The sequence below is a fragment of the Ornithorhynchus anatinus genome, chromosome 4 (assembly GCF_004115215.2).
Source record: "Ornithorhynchus anatinus isolate Pmale09 chromosome 4, mOrnAna1.pri.v4, whole genome shotgun sequence".
In the NCBI taxonomy this organism is placed as follows: domain Eukaryota; kingdom Metazoa; phylum Chordata; class Mammalia; order Monotremata; family Ornithorhynchidae; genus Ornithorhynchus; species Ornithorhynchus anatinus.
The window spans coordinates 102,412,112-102,438,365 of NC_041731.1; the positions used below are offsets into that span (position 1 = coordinate 102,412,112).

General features: G+C 46.3%; 1 protein-coding gene across 2 annotated transcripts in view; it reads left to right on the plus strand.

Annotated features, from left to right (window-relative positions):
- Positions 1–26,254, plus strand: part of COL24A1 (collagen type XXIV alpha 1 chain) — a 481,357-nt gene that overhangs the window by 418,063 nt on the left and 37,040 nt on the right. For both annotated transcript variants that reach the window (XM_029063711.2, XM_029063709.2), the window contains exons 48-53: positions 4,116–4,223; positions 9,200–9,307; positions 9,404–9,457; positions 9,801–9,863; positions 13,105–13,158; positions 19,564–19,599. In XM_029063711.2, coding sequence (XP_028919544.1) covers positions 4,116–4,223; positions 9,200–9,307; positions 9,404–9,457; positions 9,801–9,863; positions 13,105–13,158; positions 19,564–19,599 — 423 coding nt within the window. The remainder of the gene's footprint in view (positions 1–4,115; positions 4,224–9,199; positions 9,308–9,403; positions 9,458–9,800; positions 9,864–13,104; positions 13,159–19,563; positions 19,600–26,254) is intronic.

Sequence of the window (26,254 nt, forward strand, 5' to 3'; positions counted from 1 at the left end):
CTATTCATTTATATTGATGCCGATTTCCTTGTTTTGATGTGTATATATCTATAATTCTACTTATTTATATTGATGCCGGTTTATTTGTTTCCATATCCGTCCCCCCCGCTTCTAGACTGTAAGCCAGGTGTGGGCAGGGATCGTCTCTCTTTGTTGCTGAATTATACTTTCCAAGCACTTAGTACATTGCTCTGCACACAATAAGTGTTCAGTAAATATGATTGAATGAATGAATTAATTAATTAATTAATGAGTGAATGACAAGTTGGTAGAGGTGGGATTAGAACCCAGGTCCTCTGACTCCCAGGTCCAGGCTTATTATCATCATCATAATTATTATTATTATTCTCTGGGCCTCAGTTCCCTCCTCTGTAAAATGGGGATTAAAGCTGTGAGCCTCATGTAGGTCATGAACTGTGTCCAAACTTATTACCATGTATTATCTACCTCAGTAAGGCATATAGAAAGCACTTGATAAATACCATTAAAAGAAAAAAGTATCCTCTCTGCCTTTGTTTATGAAAACTCACAACGCAATAAAGCTTTCTCCCATTATTGGGAGAAGCAGGATGGGTGAGGGATTTCCCCACATATAAATTTAAAACTAGGAAAAGACTTGTTTGCTACGGGATTATGATTCTCTGAAGTAGATTTCCCTGAATTGTCCCTTTTTGAGATTTATAAATCTCCATCTGAAGTAAATTGCATAGAAATAGAACGCATTGGAAGAAATCAAATAACATTTCACCTCACCCATTCCCTGCTCTTTAGTTGATTGATTGGTCCATTTCTCTTCTTTAGAGTCAGAAATTTCTTGTGTCTGACTTACATCTTCTGAAAATTGTTCTTGCTGCTATCCCGCTAATATCTTCCTGTTCTGTCCTCCAGCAGTGATGGAAATGGCTATTTCTGTCTTATAATAAGCCTGCATAGATTTCAAAATTAGCAATCAATCTATAAACCTTTCTTCCTAACTAAATAATATTGACGTGTTGTGTTTTCCTGATAGGTCATGATTTCCAACACATGGATCGGTTTTAATTTCTTTCTTCTAGACCCTCTGCGGTTTCTCAACCCGTTATTCAAAAATCACGTACAACTGGGCGCTATCCTCGGGAACAGCCCCTTAGATTTCAAGTCCATTGAGGACGGGGACTTTGTCTGATTCTTCCTTTGTAGCTCCCTACCTTACTTAGTGTCCACTATACAACGAGTGTACAATAAATTAAACTGAATATAGAGAATTACTGAATATACTGGAAATGTACCTTGTGTTCTTGATCTGTCTCCTATTTTGTTGGTCTTTTAGTAGAAGGTCTCTGTTTCTGAGTCAGGTCCTTCTAGTGGAAAGGACAGGGGGCTGGGAATCAGGAGACCTGGGTTCTAATCCTGGTTCTGCCCTTGGCCTACTGTCTGGCCTCCGGCGAGTCACTTAATCCCTGTGGGCCTCCGTTACTGCATCTTTTAAATGTGAATTAAGAGAGCTGTCTCTCCCTACCTCTGCAGGGATTTGTGAAGCAACAAGGCCTAATAGAAAGAGTACAGAGGATCCGGGTTCTAATCCCAGCTCTATCACTTGTCTGCAGGGTGTGACCTTGAGCAAGTAACTTGAGTTTTCTGTGCTTTGGGTTCCTCATCTGTAAAATGAGGATTTGATGCTTTTTTACTTTCCCTTCTAGCCTGGGAGGCTCATTTGGTACAGACACTGTGTCCAACCTGGTTATGTTGGTTAAGTTGGGCAAGTCACTTCACTTCTCTGTGCCTCAGTTCCCTCATCTGTAAAATGGGGTTTGAGACAGTGAGCCCCACGTGGGACAGGGACTCTGTCTAACCTGATTTTCCTGTACCCACTCCAATTTATTACAGTGCCTGGCACATAGTAAGCACTAAACAAATACCACAGTATAATTATCATTATGTTGTATCTGCCCCAGTACTTAGTTCGGTTCTTGACACACAATAACTTTTATCATGAGGGGAAAATTAATTTATTTTCAATAAATGCCCGGGGACTCAGTGCTGGCAGAGTGAGGGTGGCTACATGAGGGTGGTATTTATTGAACACATACTGTGTACAGAGCACTGAACTAATCTCTTGGGAGAGTACATGCAATATAAAAGACTAAGTAAACTTGTTCTTTGCCCACCAGGTGTTTACAATCTAGAGAGAGATAGACATTAAAATCAATTATGGATAGGTATGGATATGAATCATTGATATGAAAGCCTTTTTGGAGAAATGAAAACACCAAATGAAAAATAGGGTATTGTCATCACTGTAAGGTGTTTATAGTTTAGAGAAGGAGATAGACATTAAAATCAATTATGGATAGGTATAGATATGAATCATTCATATGAAAACCTTTTTGGAGAAATGAAAACACCAAATGGAAAATAAGGTCCTGTAACATAATAACAGCCTGAGACTGTAAGCTTTTGTAGGCAGGGAATGTGTCAGTCTCTTCTTGCATCATGCTCTCCCGCAGAAAGCACTCAATAAATAAGTTCACACAGTAAGCACTCAATAGATACGACTGACTGACTGACTTCTATAACAGTCCAGATTCTTGGGAGGCGGAGAATACTGAAGGCCATTCTTTGCCAAATACAACGGCGCTATTTTTAAGATGGTAACAAACCGATACTTTAAATTAATGGAGACCTCCATCAAGAACAACTGATGAGCCTCAGTCCTGAGATTAGAGGACCGAGAGGAATTAATTAGAGCCCTAAGGCCCTGCACTGTGTCACTCACACGCTCTGGGCCCTGCCGGTCATATACCCGCTGGGGAACAGAGTACAGTGAATGGCCAAAGGTGCAGCTTACTGCCAGAAGTAGCATGGCACAGTGGATGGAGCCTAGGCCTGGGAGTCAGAAGGTCATGGGTTCTAATCCCGGCCCCGCCACCTGTCTGCTGTGTGAACTTGGGCGAGTCATTTCACTTCTCTGTGCCTCATTACCTCATCTGTAGAATGGGGATTAAGACCGTGAGCCCCACGTAGGACTTGGATTGTGTCCCACCTCATTAGCTTGTATCTACCCACGCGCTTAGAACAGTTAAGCGCTTAACAAATACCATAATTATTATATTACCAGCTATTGGCAGAGCGGTGACTAGTCAACCTCCTCGACTAGGGGACTACTAGGAATTTATCTCAGTGTTTCTCAATCATTGGTTTGATGCATTTACTGAGCACTCACTGTGTGCAGAGAGCTGTACTAAGCACTTGGGAGAGTACAATATAACGACCAACCGAAGCTTCCCTGCCCACGACGAACTTACAGACCAGAGGAGCTTACAGCCTAGACTACAGTCTAGTTTCTTTCCCCTCTAGACTGTAAGCTCATTGTGGGCAGGAAACATGTCTACCAATTTTGTTATATCGTACATTGTTATCCCCAAGCACTTAGTACATTGCTCTAGTCGCAGTAAGTAGTCAATAGATACCATTGATGAATTGATTCCCCACCAGATTGGAAACTCACTGAGGATAAGGTTCAGGTCTAAGAATCCTTGTGTTCTCCCCGAAGTGTTGCAGTTCAGTTGTACAAAGTTCTACCTGTAGTGAGAACTCAATACCATTGATTGCTTGCTTGCTTGCTTGATTGATTGATTGAAGTCAGAGCCTGATTCCCAGAACAAGACTCTTTCGAATGAACCGACGGCAGGATGATCTCTTAAAAAGGGGTTAGGCCGATCACCGTATGGCCCTTAGAGTCTGACCTGCTTGTAAACGTCGACAAAACATGGATATTTGGAAATGGGCACGCTCGCTGATTGATTCAATCGAGTCGGGGATGCATTCATGAGTGAGTTCTGCCTCCTGAAAGTCATTTTTCAATTGCGTTTAAAAGAACTCATGCGAATAAGGGAAGAACTTCAGAAATGAAAAGATGGTGATCACATGGTGATAGAGGAAATAATGAAATGTGAAAGAAAGGGAGGAACTGTGGCCTGATACGGCTTTGATTCGCGCATTCCTGATTGTGGCACAACTGCATGCAAAAGAAAACACAAATATGTGGTCGGGCTGCCCCAGTGGGGGATTTGGGACGACTAGGACCGGTTCCAGGGACTGTCGGTTTTAATCCTTTTGTTGCGTGCTCTTTTTAGGGCAACAAAGGCAGCACTGGAAGAGCCGGACTGACTGGATCTCCAGGGCCTCAGGGAGCGAAGGGATTATCCGGTGTGCCAGGGAACACCGGAGCCCCAGGACTGAAGGTACTTTGCAGTTTTGTTCCATCTGATGAGAATCGCAGACCACTCCGACTGTTCGCACAATTAATGGTCAGATCACGGGATAATAGGATCAACGATTGGAATATTACTGGCGCTTTGAAGCGAAGTGGCTTTAGAAAGGAAAGAACTAGATAGCCTGGATACGATTACTGTTCCTTCGGTTGTATAAATTTAAGATTTAAAACGTGTTCGGGGAGGGGCCGAAAGAAATACCTCAGCCTGCCTGTGCCAGAGGCCATTAGCTGATCCTCTTTGCGATGCGTGCTCCGAGGCTGGAAACACAGTTCGTGATTTAATCCTCGGTAATCCGTTCAAGCCTCCCCAGACAGGTAATCTTGTCCTGTTTCAGGGACTTGTTGACTGAATTTTTCAAAGACTTCGTAAGGTCCATCTCCTCCGGAGTACATCCTGTTCTTTCCAACCTGAATACAAGCAGCAGGTTATTTGGACCAATAACAGAGAATGCCACCTAAATGATTTCTTAGGGATGGGGCGAAGAGCTCGTCTCAGGTTAGAATTCACTCAGCAGCAGGTGGATTTCCCCGATAGGTTTTTTAGGGCTGCCATCTCGCCAGGCCAGCTTCGGCCAATTTGAAAATTGAAATCTTTGGGGCAGTCGTGGACCGGATAACCAGCTTGAGAGGAACAGACACAGAATGAGGGTTAATATAATAATTACGGTATCTGTTAATCCCTTACCGCGCGCCAGGCACTGTACTAAGCGCCGGAGTGGATTCAAGCGAATCGGGTTGGACGCGGTCCCTGCCCATGTGGAGCTCACGGTCTCAATCCCCATTTTCCAGAGGAGGTAACTGAGAGCCAGAGAAGTGAAGTGATTTGCCTAAAGTCATGTGGCAGAGAAGTGGCCCTGTCAGATTTAGAACGCGTGACCTTCTGACTCCCAGGCCTGTGCTCTATCCACTGTGCTACGGGTTCGGCCCTGACACCAGGGAGATGCCCACTGGGTCCCATTAGAGTCCCGTTGTCGACGGGTGGGGGACGGATGGGATCTGACGGTCACGGGGGCTACTGGAGAGCAGCAGGCAACGGTAGCCAAAGGGAAAGAGTCATGCAGCAAAGTGCCGGCCCAGCAGCAGCGTGGCTCAGTGAAAAGAGCCCGGGCTTTGGAGTCAGAGGTCATGGGTTCGAATCCCGGCTCTGCCACTCGTCAGCTGTGTGACTGTGGGCAAGTCACTTCACTTCTCCGGGCCTCAGTTACCTCATCTGTACAATGGGGATTAAGACGGTGAGCCCCACGTGGGACAGCCTGATTCCCCCGGGCCTACCCCAGCGCTTAGAACAGTGCTCTGCACATAGTAAGTGCTTAACAAATACCAACATCATTATTATTATTACTGGTCCTGATGTCGGCGAGGTGGTCCTAAAAGTTCCAGGATGTGTCTGCATCTCTCTCTGAGCTGATTAACTTGGATCTACTCCAGGATTTACCCCTCTCAGGGTGGCACCTGAAGAGTTTCCAGTCCTCTACCAGTCTCGGCCACGGAAGGGAGAGTCAAGCAGGGGCCCGTCCGTTCCGTTCGTAGCTTGGCCGGTGACTAGTGAGTGGAACGCGGTCTCCTACAGGTCAAAACTCACCCATGCTGGGCAGCAGCAGTAGGGAAGAGAGTCGAGGGTGGAGGCTCAGTTTTCCTGCGGGGAAGGCGGGCATGGTAAACCACTTCCAGATTTTTACCAAGAAAACTGTACGGATCCACTACCAGAACGATTGCAGAGGGAGAGCGGGGCCTTCTGGGACAGATGTGTCTGCGGTGTCGCTATGGGTTGGAAATGACTCAACGGCTTAAAACAGGAAAAGACTCCAGCGTTTAGTAATGTAGTTGGACCAAATAAGCGCTTACCAAATGCCACAATTATCATTATGATTATCTCATAACAATAGCAATAATAACTGTGGTATTTGTTATGCAGTTACTGTGCGCCAGGCACTGTATTAAGCGCTGGGGTGGATACAAACAAATTGGGGTGGACACGGGCCCTCATGGGGCTCACGGTCTTAGTTTCCATTTTGCAGCACAGAGAAGTGAAGTGACTTGTCCGAGGTCACACAGCAGACCAGTAATAATAATAATAATGATAATGATAATGTTGGTATTTGTTAAGCGCTTACCATGTGCCGAGCACTGTTCTAAGCGCCGGGGTAGACATGGGGGAATCAGGTTGTCCCACGTGGGGCTCACAGTCTTAATCCCCATTTTCCAGATGAGGTCGCTGAGGCACCGAGAAGTTAAGTGACTTGCCCAAAGTCACACAGCTGACGAGTGGCGGAGCCGGGGTTCGAACCCATGACCTCTGACTCCAAAGCCCGGGCTCTTTCCACCGAGCCACGCTGCTTCCCGCTGCTTCCTGCTTCAGAGGTGGAATTAGAACCCAGGTCCTTCTAACTCTCAGGCCCACGTTCTATCTGGCTCTCATGTTGGCTCTGTTCTCCCTCTCTGTGGAGTGGAAAAGGGAGGAGGGAAGGAGATTTGGCTTCCCAGAAAACTGGCTCAGGAGTCCTGGGCTCATGTAGCCACCCTCTCTCTGCCAGCACCGAGTCCCCGGGCCCGGAAATTGTTCATTCACGCATTTATTCGTTCGTATTCATTGAATGCTTACTGTGTGCAAAGCACTGTACTAAGAGCTTGGGAAAGTACGCTATAACGATAAACAGACACATTCCCTATCCACAGTGAGGAGGGAGAGACAGACATCAGTAGAGAAGCAGCGTGGCTCAGTGGAAAGAGCCCGGGCTTAGGAGTCAGAGGTCATGGGTTCGAATCCCGGCTCCGCCACTCGTCAGCTGTGTGGCTTTGGTCAAGTCACTTAACTTCTCTGGGCCTCAGTGACCTCATCTGGAAAATGGGGATTAAGACTGTGAGCCCCACGTGGGACATCCCGATTCCCCCGTGTCTACCCCGGCGCTTAGAACAGTGCTCGGCACATAGTAAGCACTTAACAAATACCAACATTATTATTACTATAAAATGGGGATTAAAACTGTGACCCCTGTTGGACTACCTGATGATCTTGTATCCTCCCCAGCGCTTAGAACAGTGCTTTGCACATAGTAAGCGCTTAAACAAATACCATCATTATTATAAATAAACAAATTAATAACAAAATAAATTACATGTATATACATAAGGGCCATGGGGCTGGGAAGGGGGATGAATGAAGGGAGCAGATCTGGGTGACACAGAAGGGAGTGGGAGAAGAGAAGAAGAGGGCTTAGTTAGGAAAGGCTTCTTGGAGGAGATGTGCCCTCAACAAGATTTTGAAGTGCGGGAGAGAAATTGACTCTCGGATATGAGGAGGGAAGGCGTTCCAGGCCGGAGGCAGATTATAAGGGAGAGGTCGGTGGCGAGATAGACGAGACTGAGGTCCAGAGAGAAGCTAAACATTAGAGGAACGAAGTGTGAGCTGGGTTATGGTTGGAGAGCAGCAAGGTGAGGTAAGAGGGGGCAAGGTGAATGAGCGCTTTAAATCCAACCGTGCGGCGTTTTTGTTTGATGCAAAGGTGGATGGGCAACCCCTGGAGTTTCTTGAGGGGTGAGGAAACCTTAGTAGAGCCAGGGCCTCCATCTTCCACCAGTGGTTCATTCATTCAATAGTATTTATTGAGCGCTTACTATGTGCAGAGCACCGTACTAAGCGCTTGGGATGAACAAGTCGGCAACAGATAGAGTGGTCCCTCCCCACCACCGTTTTTAGCCCTGGCAGGCATCGGGGATAAGATCTAAAGCAAGCCAAGTTCTCTCAGCCAGCGACAGCATCGCGATAATCCCGGCCGAAACTGCCGCAATGGTCCCACATCCCACCGACCCATTCTGCTCCTTCTCTCCCCTTTGGGACTTTGGCAGTGTACAGAATTCTGAGCCTCCCCCCGAACCAATTTAGTCAGTCAGTCAGTCAGTTGTATCTATTGAGCTCTTACTGTGTGCAGAGTACTGTACTAAGCACTGGGGAGAGTACAATAGAACAGTAAACAGACCCGTCCCCTGCCTACAGCGAGCTTACAATCTAGAGGATGAATTTACAGTCTAGAAAAGTTAAGAAGTATCAGGTTGGATTTTTTTTAGGGTATTTGTTAAGCTCTTACTACGTACCAGGCACTGTACTAAGCACTGAGTTGGATACAAGGTAATCGGGTTGGACCCAATCCATGTCCATCTTGGGCCTCACAGATAATAATGTTGGTATTTGTTAAGCGCTTACTATGTGCAGAGCACTGTTCTAATAATAATAATGTTGGTATCTGTTAAGCGCTTACTATGTGCCGAGCACTGGTCTAAGCGCTGGGGTAGATACAGGGTCATCAGGTTGCCCCACGTGGGGCTCACAGTCTTAATCCCCATTTTACAGATGAGGGAACTGAGTCACAGAGAAGACACTTAACTTCTCCGTGCCTCAGTTCCATACAGTGCTCTGCACATAGTAAGCGCTCAATAAATACTATTGAATGAATTTAATCCCCGTTTTAGAGATGTGGTAACTGAGGCCCCCGAGAAGTGAAATGACCTGCCCAAGGTCACCCAGCAGACAAGTGTCAGAGCCAGGATTAGAACCCAGGTCCTTATGACATCCAGACCGTGCCCTATCCTCTAGTCCACCTGGCTTCTCGATATTTTAAAAGACTTTGATTATATTCCGAAAGTCAGTTCACGACAAGTGAAAGAGGAAACGTTTACGTCAAAGGAGCCCAGAGTATAATATAGCTGAACTTCATTATCCACAAGGTGGTGACTGGCCCATATTATTTGAGTCACACTGGTCGTGGATTTGGATTCATTCATTCAGTCGTATTTATTGAGCACTTACTGTGTGCAGAGCACTGTACTAAAGCACTTGGGCGAGTACAGTAGAATAGTAGACACGGTCCCTGCCCGCGATGAGTTTAGAGACTAGTACGGGGAGACAGACGTTAATAGGACTAAATAAGGTTCCCCCTTGGTCTGCAGGGTGAGCAAGGATTGCCGGGACACCCTGGGAAGCAAGGTGAGCGTGGTCATCCCGGAGCACCAGGAGATCAAGGACTGCGTGGTGATCCTGGACTGAGAGGGCAACCGGTGTGTTTGAACTCGCTATTGCCCTCAGCCCACGTCCCAGCCACCGGTTAGCGTCGGAGCGGAATGATAACCGTCGTGTGTCTGTTCGCATTGCAGGGGGACCCTGGTGATCAAGGTTTGATGGGTTTTCCAGGATTCCCGGGACCGAAAGTATGTGTGCATATTTTCTACCGGTCTTCTAGAATGTGGAGGAAAAAAAGATGTTGAAAATGTCGTGTTGAATCCATTTTAATGCTAATTGGTTAAAAGTGCTACCTCACGCCATTTCCCATGGAACTTGACTTTGAAATCCTCCTAGCTTAAAAAATACGTTCACTGACCTGATCCTAGCACCTTTTCTTTTATAAAAATAATAGCCTCAAAAACAGCAAAAAAAACTATTGCCCGATCTATCTCTGAAGAACTCGTTTCTAACGGGAGTAGTGACATTGTTTCGTACGCCGGTGTTCGTCAACCACTTGATTGTTGCGTGTCTTTTAAAATGTATTTCCAGGGTCCCGATGGAGATGTTGGTTTAGTTGGAATATTAGGTCCTAAAGGTCCTAATGGCCAAATGGTAAGTGTAATTTTAATTTTTCATTTTGGGAAATTCCGTTCGATTCGTTTCACATTGGCTATAGACCCTTGGTTTGTATAGTAAATTCTCATTTAATGAACCCCGAGGATGTAAGCTCGTTGTGGGGAGGGAATGTGTCTGTCTATCGTTATACTGTACTCTCCTTAGTGCTTAGTACAGTGCTTTGTACACAGTAAGCGCTCAATAAATACAATTGAATTGAATATCTAAAATCATTTACGATATGAAAATCTCTTATAATTGTCTCTCCTTGGCAGACAAACACAATTTTGAAATTCTTTAGAATCAAAAGTTTGCTGAGGTAGTTATTGATCTTTATAATTATAATAACTACGATTAAATTTTATGTATTGTTATAATAATTTGGACTTCCCTGATGGCCTCACTATGCGTGATGCACAGCACTAAGTCCTGGGGTAAAGAAAACAGTCAGATGGGAGGCAATCCATGTTTCAGCCTGGGGTCACATTTTCAGAGATAGGAAGAGAGGTATTTTCAATCAATCAATCATATTTATTGAGGGTTTACTATGTGCAGAGCACTGTACTAAGCATTTGGGAAAACCCAGTCCAGTTGCGTCGGTAGACACCATTCCTACCCTCAAGGAGTTTACGGTCTAGAGGGTATCTTATCTCCATTTTACAGAGAAGAAAACTTAGGCACAGAGAGGGCAGGTGACTTAGAGAAGCAGCTCAGTGGAAAAAGCCCGGGCTTGGGAGTCAGAGGTCATGGGTTCAAATCCCGGCTCTGCCACTTGTCAGCTGTGTGACAGTGGGTAAGTCACTTCACTTCTCTGTGCCTCAGTTACCTCCTCTGTAAAATGGGGATTAAGACTGTGAGCCCCACATAAGGCAACCTGATTACCCTGTATCTCCCCCGGCGCTTAGAACAGTGCTCTGCACATAGTAAGCACTTAACAAGTACCAACATTATTATTGTCTGAAGTCATACAACAGGCCAGTGGAAGAGCAGGAATTAGAAATCAGATCTTTCCATTAGACCATACTGCCCCCCTTTGTTTATTAGAATTACTATTTAGATGGGAGTCCGAAGGGTATTTATCTCTCCAAAATGAGAGATTCGAAAAAAAACGAGGAATTTTTTCACTGAAGATATTCAATCCCAGTCATTTGGATTTCAAAGCCATTCATTCGTTCATTCAGTTGTATCTACTGAACGCTTACTATGTACAGAGCACTGTTCTAAGCGCTTGGAAGAGTACAATATAACAATAGACATAAACATTCCCTGCCCTCTATCAGCTTAGCTTGCACTCCTGCAATCAGTTAACGAGAAGCAGGATATAATAATAATAATTATGGTATTTGCTAAGCGCTCACTATGTGCCAAGCACTGTACTGAGCCCTGGGGTGGATACAAGCAACTCAAATTGGGCATCGTCCCTGTCCCACGTGGGGCTCACCATCTCAATCCCCATTTTATAGATGAGGTAACGATGTCATACAACCCAAGAGCGTATCTTCAAAATCAGGTCCTTCGGGGCTGCAATCAATCAGTCGTATCTACGGAGCGCTTAACACTGTGCAGAGCATTACTAAGAGTTTGGGAGAGTAGGGTATAACAGAGTTGGGAGACACGTTCTCAGCCCATACAAGCTTGCACTCAATTGGAAGTTCCCTCCCCCTCTTCCTCCCTCCCTTTCCTCCCCTCTTCCCTACAACTCCTGCTCTCTTGCCACTGAAGCAATTGAACGGAATAATGCCCCGCCGATCCTCTCTCTTCTTTTTTTGAAAATGTTATTTGTTAAAGGCTACTGTCTATAAGACACTGTTCTCAGAGCCGGGATAGATGCAAGTTAATTAGGTTGGACACAGTGCTTATTATCTGCTTGTCAGCTGTGTGACTGTGGGCAAATCACCTCACTTCTCTGTGCCTCAGTTACCTCATCTGTACAGTGGGGATGAAGACAGTGAGCCCCACGTGGGCCAACCTGATTCCCCTGTGTCTACCCCAGCGCTTAGAACAGTGCTCTGCACGTAGTAAGCGCTTAACAAATGCCAACATCATTATTATACTCTAAGCAGCGTGGCTCAGGGAAAAGAGTACGGGCTTAGGAGTCAGAGCTCATGGGCTCGAATCCCGCCTCTGCCACATGTCAGCTGTGTGACTGTGGGCAAGTCGCTTCACTTCTCTGGGCCTCGGTTACCTCATCTGGAAAATGGGGATGAAGACTGTGAGCCTCACGTGGGACAACCTGATCACCCTGTGTCTCCCCCGGTGCTTAGAACAGTGCTCTGCACATAGTAAGCGCTTAACAAATACCAACATTATTATTATTATTATTATTATAGTTCTCCTCACACTGTCAGCAATCAATAGTTTCCAAGAGGCCTTCCCTGACTAAGCTCCCCTCTCCTCTTCTCCCACTCCCTTCTGCATCACACTGACTTGCTCCCTTTATTCATTCCTCCCTTTATTCATTGTTACACGCTTCCCCCCGCAAACCCCCAAGCCGACAGCACTTAGGTACTTGTCGCGGTCAGGGAACATGTCTACCAACTCTGTTATACTGTAATAATAATAACAATCATGGTGGTATGAAGCGTTTACTGTGTTCCGAACACCGTTCTGAGCTCTGGGGTAGATACGGGGAAATCAGGGTGTCTCACGTGGGGCTCACGGTCATGATGCCCATTTTACAGATGAGGTCACTGAGGCCCAGAGAAGTGAAGTGACTTACCCAGAGTCACGCAGCTGATCAGTGGTGGAGGCGGGATTAGAACTCACGACCTCTGACTCCCAAGCCCGGGCCCTTTCCACTAAGCCACGCTGCTTGTACTCGCTCAAGTGCTTATAGTACAGTGCTCAGTCCACGGTAAGCGCTCAATAGATACCGCTGACTGACCATTGATAGATGGATAGTCTCTCAACCCAGAACCACACTGAAAGAGTGTGGCAGAGAAAAATTCGCCCAGCTGCAGTGCTGATGGCATCACTTCATCGCTCCCAGCCTGCCCCGGGCAAACCCCATGGTTTGGGAGGCGCATTCGGCGACGATACATTATATCTGTCCTGTTCTTACGAGGGGAGACGCATTTCACAATACACGTGTCAAATTCGGGGACTAAAGACACTCCATTTCTCCCCACTTTTGGAGTAGTAAAAGTACAAAACCGATCCCTCATTTAATCGTCAGTGTTTTCCCACAGAGATTTTCACAGTTTAAAATCGAACTCTGTTACTTCTTTTCCCCTCACAGGGATACACTGGTCGTACTGGAAGAGAAGGCTTCATAGGCCCAGTAGGAAAACCTGTAAGTTCAACTCACTCTTTCCCTTTTTCTTTTCTCCCCGAATCCAATTTCTGTTGGATGAAGTCGATACGTTGTCCAATACACTTTCGCTGGGCCGGATGAAGTATAAATAGGACTCGTCTATACCTCCGCAGCTGCCCTATCAGAACGTTGTGGGGAGGAGGAGGGAAGAGGTGGGAAGGACGAGGAGAGGCCATCTTCTTTCTCGTTTTCTTGTGCCTCTTCGGCTAACCTGGCTTTTTCCGAGGAGCCGAGTAGGAGGCTGAAGTTGTCCTCGCAGACCGGGCCGGATAAAATTTGCCAACGACGCCACCTCCGCCAAGAATCCAACCCACCTCTCAGATCTGAGGCAGGGAACAGTGAAGGGCTTCGTAGAACGGTGCCCAGCGCTTAGGACGGTGCTTGGCACATAGTAAGCCCTCAACAAATACCATCATTATTATTCTTAAAGCTGACCCGCAGCAAGATAGGGAAAATCCCCGTGGACTTCCTAGGTTGAAGGGCAGAGGGTGTTTATCGCTAGTCGCCTTAAGCTGAATATATATAAAATGTCACTTTTACAGCAAAGTCATTTTCCAAACCAAATTGTATAGAGATATTGCTAAGACATTGGAAGTTGGAAAATGAAAAGAGAAGAGGGCGATTCTTTGACAGGACAGAGATAAAGTCTGGGGAAATTGATTGCCATGACATGGGAACAATCTGGCAGATGGGAATTCTTAAAATTTTATTCTTTCACCAATATTTAGTGTGATAATGAGTCTTGAGAAGATGCCCGTGGTCATTCGTTCCCAACCCCGCTGCATTTAAACTGACAATTTATCATTATTATTCATAATAATATAACAATAATAGTATTTGTTAAGCACTAAATACATGCCAAGGACTCTACTGAGGGCTTGGGTGGATACAATCAATTAATCGATCCATCATATTTATTGAGCACTTACTGTGTGCAGAGCACTGTACTAAGCACTTGGGAGAGAGTACAATATAACAGAGTTGGTTGACATGTTCCCTGCCTATAACAGGCTTACAGTCTAGAGGGGAAGATGGAAGGAAGGGAGGGAGGGAGGGAGGGAAGGAGGGAAGGAAGGAGGGAAGGAAGGAAGGAAGGAAGGAAGGAAGGAAGGAAGGAAGGAAGGAAGGAAGGAAGGAAGGAAGGAAGGAAGGAAGGAAGGAAGGAAGGAAGGAAGGAAGGAAGGAAGGAAGGAAGGAAGGAAGGAAGGAAGGAAGGAAGGAAGGAAGGAAGGAAGGAAGGAAGGAAGGATTGAGCGTTTCATAGCCCACCGTAAGGACTTTCTGTTTGACGCAGGGATGGATGGGCAACCACTGGAGGTTCTTGAGGAGTGGGGAGACATGAACCGAATGGATCCGTAGCAGAATAATCCGGGCAGCAGAACAGTGTCTGAACTGAAGCGGGGAGAGACAGAGGGCAGAGAGGTTGGCCGGGAAGCTGATGCAGTAATCAAGACAGGAGAGGAGAGGTGCTCGGATTCATGTGATAGCAGGATGGAGAGGAAAAGGTGGATTTTAGAGTCGTCGTGAAGGATGAAATCACAGAAATGGGTCAGATATTAAATATGTGGCTTGAATGAGATGAGTCAAGTGTAACTCCTTGTGAAACAGGGAAAGTCTACAGTGGTGCTGTCTACCGTGATGGGAAAGTCAGAGGGAGGTAGGGTTTGGGTGGGAAGACGAGGAGTTCTGTTTTGGACGTGTTAAATTTGAGGTGTTAGTGGGACACCCAAGTAGCCATGTCCTGAAGGCAGAAGGGGATGAATAACTGTGAAGAAGGAGAGAGGTGGAGCCTGGAGATGTGGATTTGGGAATCATCCACATAGAGATGATAGTTGAATTCAAGGGAGCGAATGAGTTCTCCAAGAGAATGGGTGTAGATGGAGAACAGAAGGAGACCAAGAACCGACCCTTGACGGACCCCCACAGTTAGGGCACGGGAGGGGGAGGAGGAGTCCGCGGAGGAGACTGAGAATGAAAGGCCGGAGAGGTGAGGAGACCCAGGGGAAGGAAGCGTCGGCGAAGTCGAGGCCAGATAATGTCTCCAGGAGAAGGGGGTGGCCGACAGAGTCGAAGGCAGCCGAGGAGTTGAGGAGGAGTAGGATGGGGTGTAGGCGGTTGGATTTGGCAAGAAGGAGATCATTGGTGATCTTTAGGAGGGCAGTTTCGGTGGAACGAAAGGGGGGGAAGCCAGATCGGAGGAGGTCCAGGAGAGAATTGGACGAGAGGAACTTAAAACAGTGGGTGTAGACGACTGGCCCGAGGAGTTTGGAGAGGAATGGCAGGAGGAAGGATGAGGCGATAACTGGAGGTCGCCATGGAGTTAAGGGAGGTTATTTTTGTTTTAATATAGGGAATAAATGAGCGTGTTTTAAAGCTGTGGGAAGAAGCCACTGGAGAGTGAACAGCTGAAGATAGCGGTCAGGGAGGGAAGAGGGGAGGAGCTGTGTTTCGTTAAGGTGTGGGAGGATGGAGTCAGAGGCGTAAGTGAAAGTGTTGAGATACTGCAGGGAAAGAAGGAAGAGTTGAAGAAGGGGTTGGAGAAAGGAGGGACTAGAGAGGAGCAGGGGAGATTTTAGGTAATAATAATGATATTTGTTAAGTGCTTACTATGTGCCAAGCACTGTTCTAAGCACTGAGCGCCGTTCTAAGCGCCGAGTCCCGTTCTGAGATCCGGATCACACCTGATACAAGATAATCAGAGAGCAAACACAGTCCCCATCCAACCTAAGGCTCACATTCTCTGGAGGGAGAATGGGTATTGTATAATCCCCATTTTACAGATGAGGAAATTGAGGCACAGAGCATCTAAGTGACTTGTCTAAAGTCACACAGCTGGAAAGTGGTAGAGCCAGGATTATAATCCAGGTCCTGTGACTCCCAAACCCTTGTTCTTTCCACCAGACCACGCCTATCATGCATGACAATCAGCTATACACATTCCGCACACCTACAAAATTCAATATTATGGACACTGTGGGCTCTTTGTTTTGGGTGGAGGCAGTTAGAGTTGTAGAAGCAGCGTGGCTCAGTGGAAAGAGCCCGGGCTTGGGAGTCAGAGGTCATGGGTTCTAATCCCGGCTCCATCACTTGTCTGTGTACTTGTCCGTAAGCGCTGGGGAAGATCCGAGGTAATCAGGTTGCCCCACTTAGGGCTCACAGTCTTCATCCCCATTTTCCAGATGAGGGAACTGAGGGACAGAGAAGTGAAGTGACTTGCCCAAGGTCACACAGCTGACAAGTGGCGGAGCCGGGAACTTCTCTGTGCCTCAGTTCCCTCATCTCTAAAATGGGGGTGAAGACCGTGAGCCCCACGTGGAACAATCTGATTACCTCGTATCTACCCCAGCGCTCAGAACAGGGCTTACCGCATAGTAAGCGCTTAACAAATACCAACATTATTATTATTGGATAAGCACTTACTAGGTTAATCCCCATTTTATAGATGAGGTAATTGATGCACAGAGAAGTAAAGGTACTTTCCCAAGGTCACACAGCAGATGAGTGGCAGAGCCAGGTTTCATATAATAATAATAATAATAATAACAACAATAATGCTGGTATTTGTGAAGTGCCTACTATGTGCCGAGCACTGTTCTAAGCGCCGGGGGAGATCCAAGGTAATCAGGTTGTCCCACGTGGGGCTCACAGTCTTCATCCCCATTTTACAGAGGAGGTAACTGAGGCACGGAGAATGAAATGACTAGTCCATAGTCACACATCTGATAAGCGGCGGAGCCGGGATTAGAACCCACAACCTCTGACTCCCAAGCCCGAGCTCTTTCCACTAAGCCACGCTGCCCGGGTCCTTCTGATTCCCAAGCCCAAGCTCTAGCCCCTAGCCATGCTGCTTCTCAATGTCTACCTAATACTACTACTAATAATAGTATTTATTAAGCACTTACTACGTGCCAGGCACTGTACTAAGCACTGGGATGGATACAAGCAAATCGAGATGGACACAGTGCCTGCCCAGCAAGGGATTCACAGCCTCACAGTTAATAACTTGGAACAAAAGGAAACATTTGATCACCACGGGATGTGAGCATACGGAATGTGTTCGCGTGGGAAGTTCTGAGCCTGAAAGTGTCAGGGATTTGGACAAATATAAGTCCATAATGGGAAAATGGAGAAAAAGTTTGAGATTTAGGGGGAAAACCCTCGAATGAGAGGCGGCGTATCCGCCGCCATCAGGGAGACGACCATCCGGCTTGTTGTAGGAGGGGAATGTGTCTACACAACCCGGATGACCCTGTATCTCCCCCAGCGCTTAGAACAGTGCTCTGCACATCGTAAGCGCTTAACAAATACCAACATTCTTACTGTGTTGCACTCTCCGAAGATCTCAGTAGAGTGCTCTGCACACAGTAAGCGTTCAATCAATACAACTGATTGGTTGGTCCAGGGGCCACTGTCGGAAACAGAATATTGGACTGCCTCAGTAGAGAAGCAATGTGGTCTAGTAGATAGAGCACAGGCCCGGAGCGAGACGGAACTAAGGTTCTCATCCCGACTCTGCCACTAGTTTGCTGTGTGACCTTGGGAGAGTCATTTAACTTCTCTGCACCTCAGTCACCTCATGGGTAAGGTAAGGAATAAGACTGAGCCCCGCGTGGGACACAGACTGTGCCCGTCCCAAATAGCTTGTGTCTACTCAGCGTGGCTCAGTGGAAAGAGCCCGGGCTTTGGAGTCAGAGGTCATGGGTTCGAATCCCAGCTCCGCCGCTCGTCAGCTCTGTGACTGTGGGCGAGTCACTTCACTTCTCTGGGCCTCAGTGACCTCATCTGGAAAATGGGGATTAAGACTGTGAGCCCCACGTGGGACAACCTGATTCCCCTGTGTCTACCCCAGCGCTTAGAACAGTGCTCTGCACGTAGTGAGCGCTTAACAAATACCATCGCTATTACTCCAGCGCTAAGTACGGTATCTGACACATAGTAAGCACTGAACAAACACCATTACAAATGGCATCGCTTATGGTCTGGGGGAATCATTTAGAGTGGATTTTAATTTTTAATTAGAGGGCATATAGTATGAAGAAGGAGAAAAGAATGCTTCTAGAGTTCAAGAAGTCATTCTGTCGTTTGTTGAAAAGAAAAGATGGGTGCCACATTGAAATAGGGGAATTTCTAGACTGTGAGCCCGTCGTTGGGTAGAGATTGTCTCTGTTGCTGAACTGTACTTTTCCAAGCGCTTAGTGTAGTGCTCCGCACACAGTCAGTGCTCAAGAAATATCACCGAATGAATGAATGAGTGAATTTGCAGTCAGAAAACCAACCCAACATCAGAATCGTGGAATCTTAGAATCATAGGCAGGATTCTCGCGAGACCATCTGTTTATTTTCCAGCCACCACCGGACAGGTAGATAGCTAAATCATTCAGGATTGATGGTGTCTGTCTGCCCTGAAATATCTACAGCGATAGGAACGTCACCACCTCCCTCGGGAGCCTGTTCCAGTGTTTTATCACCCCAAGGGCCTAGAAATTCCTCTTTATGCCCAAACAACCTATTCTGTTGTACATTCAAGTCCATTTCCTCGTGTCTGGTACTCAAGGAGACGTGCAGAACATCCTCTGATAAGACAATGATTAAATCATCCCTTAGTCTTCTCTCCTGTAGGTGAAAGAACAGCGATCCCTTCAAACTTTCATCACGGGGCCTTGTTTCCAATTCTCGAATCATTTTTATCCCCGGACCCTCCCTCTCTAACACTCCTTAGCCTTCCCCACTTAAAAGGCATTGTCTGGGGAGATGCCCGTTCATCACGCCGAAGAAATGGAAGAGTTGTCTACGTGCCGGACTGATTACTGAAAGGTTGCCCTTCTCCCGGGAATTGTGAAATCCTTAATTGACCAAGAAAATGCCACGAAGAAATGATCAATCGATTAAGATAAATCTGCTAAATTCCGCTCGCAGCCATTGCTTACAGGACCGATACGCGTTCATAATACTAAGCATATGCGTCTTTAAACAAATTATGTGGTGGTGAAATCAGATAGGCTTTCTCCGAGACAATTCTCCGGTAGTTTATTTATTCTTCGTAAGAAAAAGCTGCCTTTGAAGTGGAAGTTCAAAAGTAGAGGAGGGGGGGAGGGAGAGAGAGGAGGAAAATTTGATCTCCGAGATTATCTTCTGCACACCCACTCCTGCAATTGCAAGGTAAACTACAGGAGTTAAGTTAAATATGCAACCGGAGGCTGAGGCGTTGCAACAGTTAACTTAAAAAAAAAAAAAGACTAAGCACCGAAAATTGACACAGTCTAATGAAAAGATATCAAACTAGCAGAAATCCCAAAAGTATTGTAAAGGTCCCGTAATGTCTTTTGCAACAATAGGAGCTGAAATCTACAGGCTCATCTACATCTTCTCTTTATTTCCTTTCAGGGACCCAGAGGTGAAAAAGGCCAGAGGGGTGAAATTGTAAGTTTATTTCTCAGTCCATTGGTCTTCGGTATGATCTCGTATTTGGTGCCCCTAAATCTTATTTAGGAGTATAACTTCGAATATTAAATACTGTATAAACGTAGGTGGAAAAAAATTACACCGTATTGTCCAAGCTTCCCAAATTCTCCAGAGTGTATCATGTCAATTATATTAGACTGTAAGCTCATCGTGGGCAAGGAACATGTCCACTAACTCATTCGATAGTATTTATTGAGCGCTTACTATGTGCAGAGCACTGTACTAAGTGCTTGGAATGAACAACCGTTAAACTGTACCCTTCCAAGCACTTAGTACAGTGCTCTGAACATAATAAGCACTCGATAAATACGATCGTTTGATCGACTGATTAGAGGAAGAGCACGGCCTTGTGGAAAGCACATGGACCTGCAAGTCAGAGGACCTGGGTTCTAATTCTCCCTCGCCACTGGCCTGCTGTGGGACCTTGGGCAAGTCACTCAACTTCTCTGTGCCTCAGTTTCCTCATCTGCGATTCAATCCTGTTTTCCCGCCCCGACTTAGAATGTGAGCTTCATGAAAGACTGGGTCCAGCCTGACTCTCTTATCTCTACTCCAGCGATTAGTATAATGCTTGGCACATAGTAAGCGCTTAACAAATACCACTATCGTTATATCCTGCAGCGTGGCTCAGTGGAAAGAGCCCGGGCTTCGGAGTCAGAGGTCATGAGTTGGACTCCCGGCTCCGCCACCTGTCAGCTGTGCGACCGTGGGCAAGTCACTTCACTTCTCTGTGCCTCAGTGACCTCATCTGGAAAATGGGGGTTAACCGTGAGCCTCACGTGGGACAACCCGATGACCCTGTACCTACCCCAGCGCTTAGAACGGTGCTCTGCCCATAGTAAGCGCTTAACAGATACTAACATTATTATTACGGTCATGGGTTTGTCCCATACCAGCTCAGGAAGAAACTTCTCTTTGAGGGGAAGAAATCGGTGAAGTCGCCGGTTAGTTTGACAGAAGAAAGGGAAGCCATTTGGCGGGGCGAGCCTATTTGTACATTCCAAGCGTTTAGTACCGTGCTCTGCACATAGTAAGCGCTCAATAAATACTTTTGAATTGACAGAAGAGACAGAGCTGGTCTTGCAATCACTCAGTCAATCAATCATTGATATTTATTGAGAAGCAGCATGTCCTAGTTGACAGAACACAGATCTGGAAGTCAGAAGGGCCTGGGTTCTAGTCCCGGCTCGGCCACTTGGCCGCTGTGTGACTTGGGCAAGTCACTTCACTTCTCTGGGCCTCAGTTCCCTCATCTGTAAAATGGGGATGAAGACTGTGAGCCCCACGTGGGCCAACCCGATTACCCTGTATCTACCCCAGCGCTTAGAATGGTGCTCTACACATAGTAAGCGCTTAACAAATACCAACATTATTATTGTATCTACCCCAGAACTTGGAATGGTGTTTGGTACAAAGTAAGCGCTTAACAAATACCATCATTATTATTAACAAATACTATTATTATCATCAGTTTCAACTCAAGCTCCACACCCAGCTGATAGTTTTACTGAGGATATGATTTTTACTATTAAAGTTAATGATCCTAGTAATGGTATTTCTTAGGTGCTCACTATGTGTCAAGCACTGTTCTAAGCCCTGGGGTAAAAGCGAGTTAATCAGATTGGACCCAGGCCCTGTTCCACAGCGGGCTCAGGCTCTACGCAAGGATATGCACGGGAAGCGGAGAAGCACCGTGGCTTAATGGATAGAGCACGGGCCTGAGAGTTAGAAGGTCGTGGGTTCTAATCCTGCCTCCACTACATGAGAAGCGGCGTGGCTCCGTGGAAAGAGCCCGGGCTTGGGAGTCAGAGGCCGTGGGTCCTAATCCCGGCTCCGCCACTTGTCGGCTGTGTGACCGTGGGCAAGCCACTTCACTTCTCTGTGCCTCAGTGACCTCAGCTGTAAAATGGGGGTGAAGACCGTGAGCCCTACGTGGGACAACCTGATGACCTTGTACCTCCCCCAGCGCTTAGAACAGTTCTTGGCACGTAGTAAGTGCTTAACAAATACCAAGATTATTACGTCTGCTGTGTGACGTTGGGCATGTCACTTCACTTCTCTGTGCCTCAGTCCCCTCATCTGTAAAATGGGGATTAAGACTGTGAGCCCTATGTGGGACAGGGACTGTGTCCAATCTAATTTAAATCTACCCCAGGGTTTAGAACAGTGCTTGGCACTTAGTAACTACTTAACAGGGACCATCATTATTATGATAATTATTAGGAAGTCTCTGTCGCTGGAAAGAGGCTGTTTGGGAGTAGAGATGTAATTTTCTGTGCTGAGACCTCTTGACTTTGGTACTTAATCCCCAGGAAGCTGGCTTGGATATTGTTTGTGAAAGTTGGGAAATCATCTTCCACTAATCACCATTGTATAACTAGACAAAAAGCTCACGGTTTTCCAAGAACACCCACACGTCCAACGAATCGTGCGTATTGCACTCCTCCAAGTGCTTAGTACAGTACTCTGCACATAGTGCTCGAGAGAGCCCGGGCTTGGGAGTCAGAGGTCATGGGTTCCACTCCCGGCTCTGCCACTTGTCAGCTGTGGGACTGTGGGCAGGTCACTTCCCTTCTCTGTGCCTCAGTTCCCTCATCTGGAAAATGGGAATTAACTGTGAGCCTCACGGGGGACGACCCGATGACCCTGTATCTACCCCAGCGCTTAGAACAGTGCTCGGCACATAGTAAGCGCTGAACAAATACCAACACTGATAAATGACCCATTGATCGAGCCCTTACTCCGTGCAAATTGTCAAATTGCTCAAATTGTCTCTCACTCTCCCCACCTTCAACGAGTCCAAGAAGAGGAGCATGGCCTAGTGGATAGAGCACAGACCTGGGAGGCAGAAGAACCTAGGTTCTAATCCCAGCTCGGCTACTTTTCAACTCTTGGGCAAGTCATTTTACTACTCTCTGCCTCAGTTTCCTCATCTGTAAAATGGGAATTAAGACTGTGAGCCCCAAATGGCACAGAGACTGTGTCCAACCTGATTAGCTTGAATGAACCCCAGAGTTTAGTACAGTGCCTGGCCCAGAGTAAAGGCCTAACAGATACCATTTTTTAAAAAAAAGAAGTACAATTGTGGGGTTTTTTTCATTTTGTTAGGCTTTTCCCTCAGCTGTTAGACATAATGGTTTCCATTAAGAAACCTCTGGAAGGAATGAGGAACCACAGGGTTGGAGTTCTTCGGGTTTTGAGCCTTTTGTTTTTAATTAGCTGCTTAAAAGGATTAATGAGGACACAAAACAATGAATTTAACCTCCTACTTTAATGATCATTACACAGCCTTGTCTCAACTCTATTCCTTTGATTGTGTAACAGTTTAAACAGGGTCACGCGGGTTACTCAGTATATTTCCGGTGAATATTTTGCAGGCATAAAACGAGCTTCTGGACTGGATAATGTGATTCCTTGAAAAGGCACTAGGGCCCCAGTAGGGATTGTCACTTGTCCATCAATCAAAGCTATTTATTAAGCGCTTACTGTGTGCAGAGCACTGTACTGTGTGCTTGGGAGAGTACAATACAATAAATTTGTTATATTTGAAACAGGAAAATCACTGACTAATGACTCCCCAGTTTGAGTGGGGTCTGCCATAGACAGTAGTTCAACCGGTTGACTTTTTCAAATGCAATTGATTTTCATTTTTAGCCAAAACACTCCTGAATTAAGGTAAATTGAGAAACATCACCCCCTTGGAGAACATTTAAATGCATCGAAATGTCAGTGTTTCGTTAAATCGTGTTTTATAAATACAGCTTTTACAATTTTGCTAAATGTATAAGATTTATAAAACATCTGTGTCGTACATGCCAAATGAGGCATCGGTATGATTCAATGTGACATGAAAAATACAGTGAAAATTCTAGCTCAGTGCCCTCTAGACGAAAGCACCCATTCGTCGGAAATTTGGGGGGTTTTGGATAGAAACCAACGAAGCTTCACACCTTTTCCAATTTGACATTTGTGGAACCTAATCTTGATCCAGAACGGGACTTTTCCATCATTAATATCCTTGCCTCCTTTCCTCATCTTTGGAAAGTATTCTCTTCCTTTCGACTCTGAACGTGCCTGTCGGCTTTCTTGGAAAACGAGTCTCTGGAAGCGATATCATATGTATATAAAATGTTATATACTACATATGTCCATATGTATGTATGTATAAATGCCTGTGTGTGTGTGTGTATGTGTGTGTGTGTATCGCAGAGACAGACATTCCCTTTCTTGTTTCTAGGCAGTCAAGTGACCACCCAGAAAAACTTGCATAAAATATCTATTACAAGAATAATCATGATAATAATAATAATAATGGTATTCGTTAAGTGCCTATTTGCCAAGCACACCATTTTAAGTATTGGGGTAGATACAAGGTAATCGGGTTGTCCCACGTAGGGCTCACGGTCTTAATCCCCGTTTTACAGATGAGGTAACTGAGGCGCAGAGAAGTGAAGTGACTTGCCCAAAGTCACACAGCCGATAAGTGGCAGAACCGGGATTAGAGCCCACAATAATAATAATAATGTTGGTATTTGTTAAGCCCTTACTGTGTGCAGAGCACTATTCTAAGCACTGGGATAGACACAGGGAAATCAAGTTGTCCCACATGAGGCTCACGGTCTTCATCCCCATTTTACAGATGAGGCAACTGAGACACAGAGAAGTAAAGTGACTCGCCCACAGTCACACACCTGACAGGGAGCAGAGCCGGGATTCAAACCCATGACCTCTGCCTCCCAAGCCCGTGCTCTTTCCACTGAGCCACGCTGCCTCTCTGAGCCAGCCTGCTTCTCTGCTTCTAGAAATATCTAGACAGTTCTTTGAACGGGCAGGATTATCGGCCAAGTGATTTCGGGAAAAGTTCGGGAATCTCTTCTCCGTGAGGAAACGGTGTTAACACGTTTGAAGATCCTTCAAGGTCTGTGCTGCTTCGATCCAGAGGCGAACGCATGGAAAACAGAAGGAAAATTCCCCTTCCACTAATCCAGCTCTTAATCGAGAAGCAGCGTGGCTCAATGGAAAGAGCCCGGGCTTGGGAGTCAGAGGTCATAGGTTCGAATCCTGCCTCTGCCACTTGTCGGCTGTGTGACCGTGGGCAAGTCACTTCACTTCTCTGTGCTTCAGTTACCTCATCTGTAAAATGGGGATTAAGACTGTGAGCCTCACGGGGGACAACCCGAGGACCCTGTATCTACCCCAGCGCTTAGAACGGTGCTCGGCACATAGTAAGCGCTTAACAAATACCAACATTATTATTATTATTATTAATCCTGAATTATATCCAAAGCAGAAAGATGTATGTATTTTGCAGCAAATATGCACTTACGTACTCCAAATCCAACCTCACCACTCCCGTACACGATGACTTACATCCCTACTGCTTAAGCGCTTACCAGCAACCGTTTTTTCCTTTCTCGTCTATCGGTCAATCGATGATAATTTACCGGATGAAGAGCCCTGTGGTAAATTCTTGGGAGGGTGCAGTACAACAGAGTCGGTAGATAGGTTTCTACCACAGAGAAGCAGGGTGGCTCAGTGGAAAGAGCGCGGGCTTGGGAGTCAGAGGTCACGGGTTCTAATCCCGACTCCGCCGCTAGTCAGCTGGGTGACCTTGGGCAAGTCGCTTCACTTCTCTGTGCCTCAGTTCCCTCATCTGTAAAATGGGGATTAAAACTGTGAGCCTTGGGTGAGACAACCTGATGACCCCGTATCCCCCCCAGCGCTTAGAACAGTGCTCTGCACATAGTAAGCGCTTAATAAATACCAACATCATTATTCTCCGGGCCTCAGTTACCTCATCCGTCAAATGAGGATTAAAAAAAACAAAACCGTGAGCCCCACGTGGGACAACCTGATCACCTTGTATCCCCCAGCGCTTAGAACAGTGCTTTGCACATAGTAAGTGTTTAACAAATACCACAATTATTATTGTCCACAAGGAGCCTAGTGTACAGACATTAATTTAATAATAAATACGGATAGGTACATAAGCATACCTATCCCCAGAGAGGCAGAGTTGCCCAAGAGATAGAACTCCTTCTGGGAGTCAGAAGGACCTGAATTTTAATCCCGGCTCCGCCACGGGTCTTAATCCCGGCTCCGCCACGGGTCTTAATCCCGGCTCCACCACGGGTCTCCTGTGTGACCCCGGGCAAGTCACTTAACTGCCTGAGTTTCTTCATCCGTAAAACAGGGATTGAGTCCGTGGGCTCACTGTGGGCTGGGAATGTGTCCGTTTGTCGTTGTATTGACCTCGCCCTAGCATTTAGTGAAGTGCTTTGCACGCAGTAAGCGCTCGGTAAATAGAACTGAATGAATGAATGAAGTCTGTGAGCTCTGTGTGGGGCGGGCACTGTGTCTGACTTGATTTACATGTATCTCCTCTAGCACTTAGTACAGTGCCTCGCATATACTAAGAGCTTACCAAATGCCACTTGTCAGCTGGGGGACTGTGGGCAGGTCACTTCGCTTCTCTGGGCCTCAGTTCCCTCATCTGGAAAATGGAGATTAACTGTGAGCCTCATGTGGGACAACCTGATTACCCTGTATCTACCCCAGCGCTTAGAACAGTGCTCTGCCCATAGTGAGCGCTTAACAAATACCGACATTATCA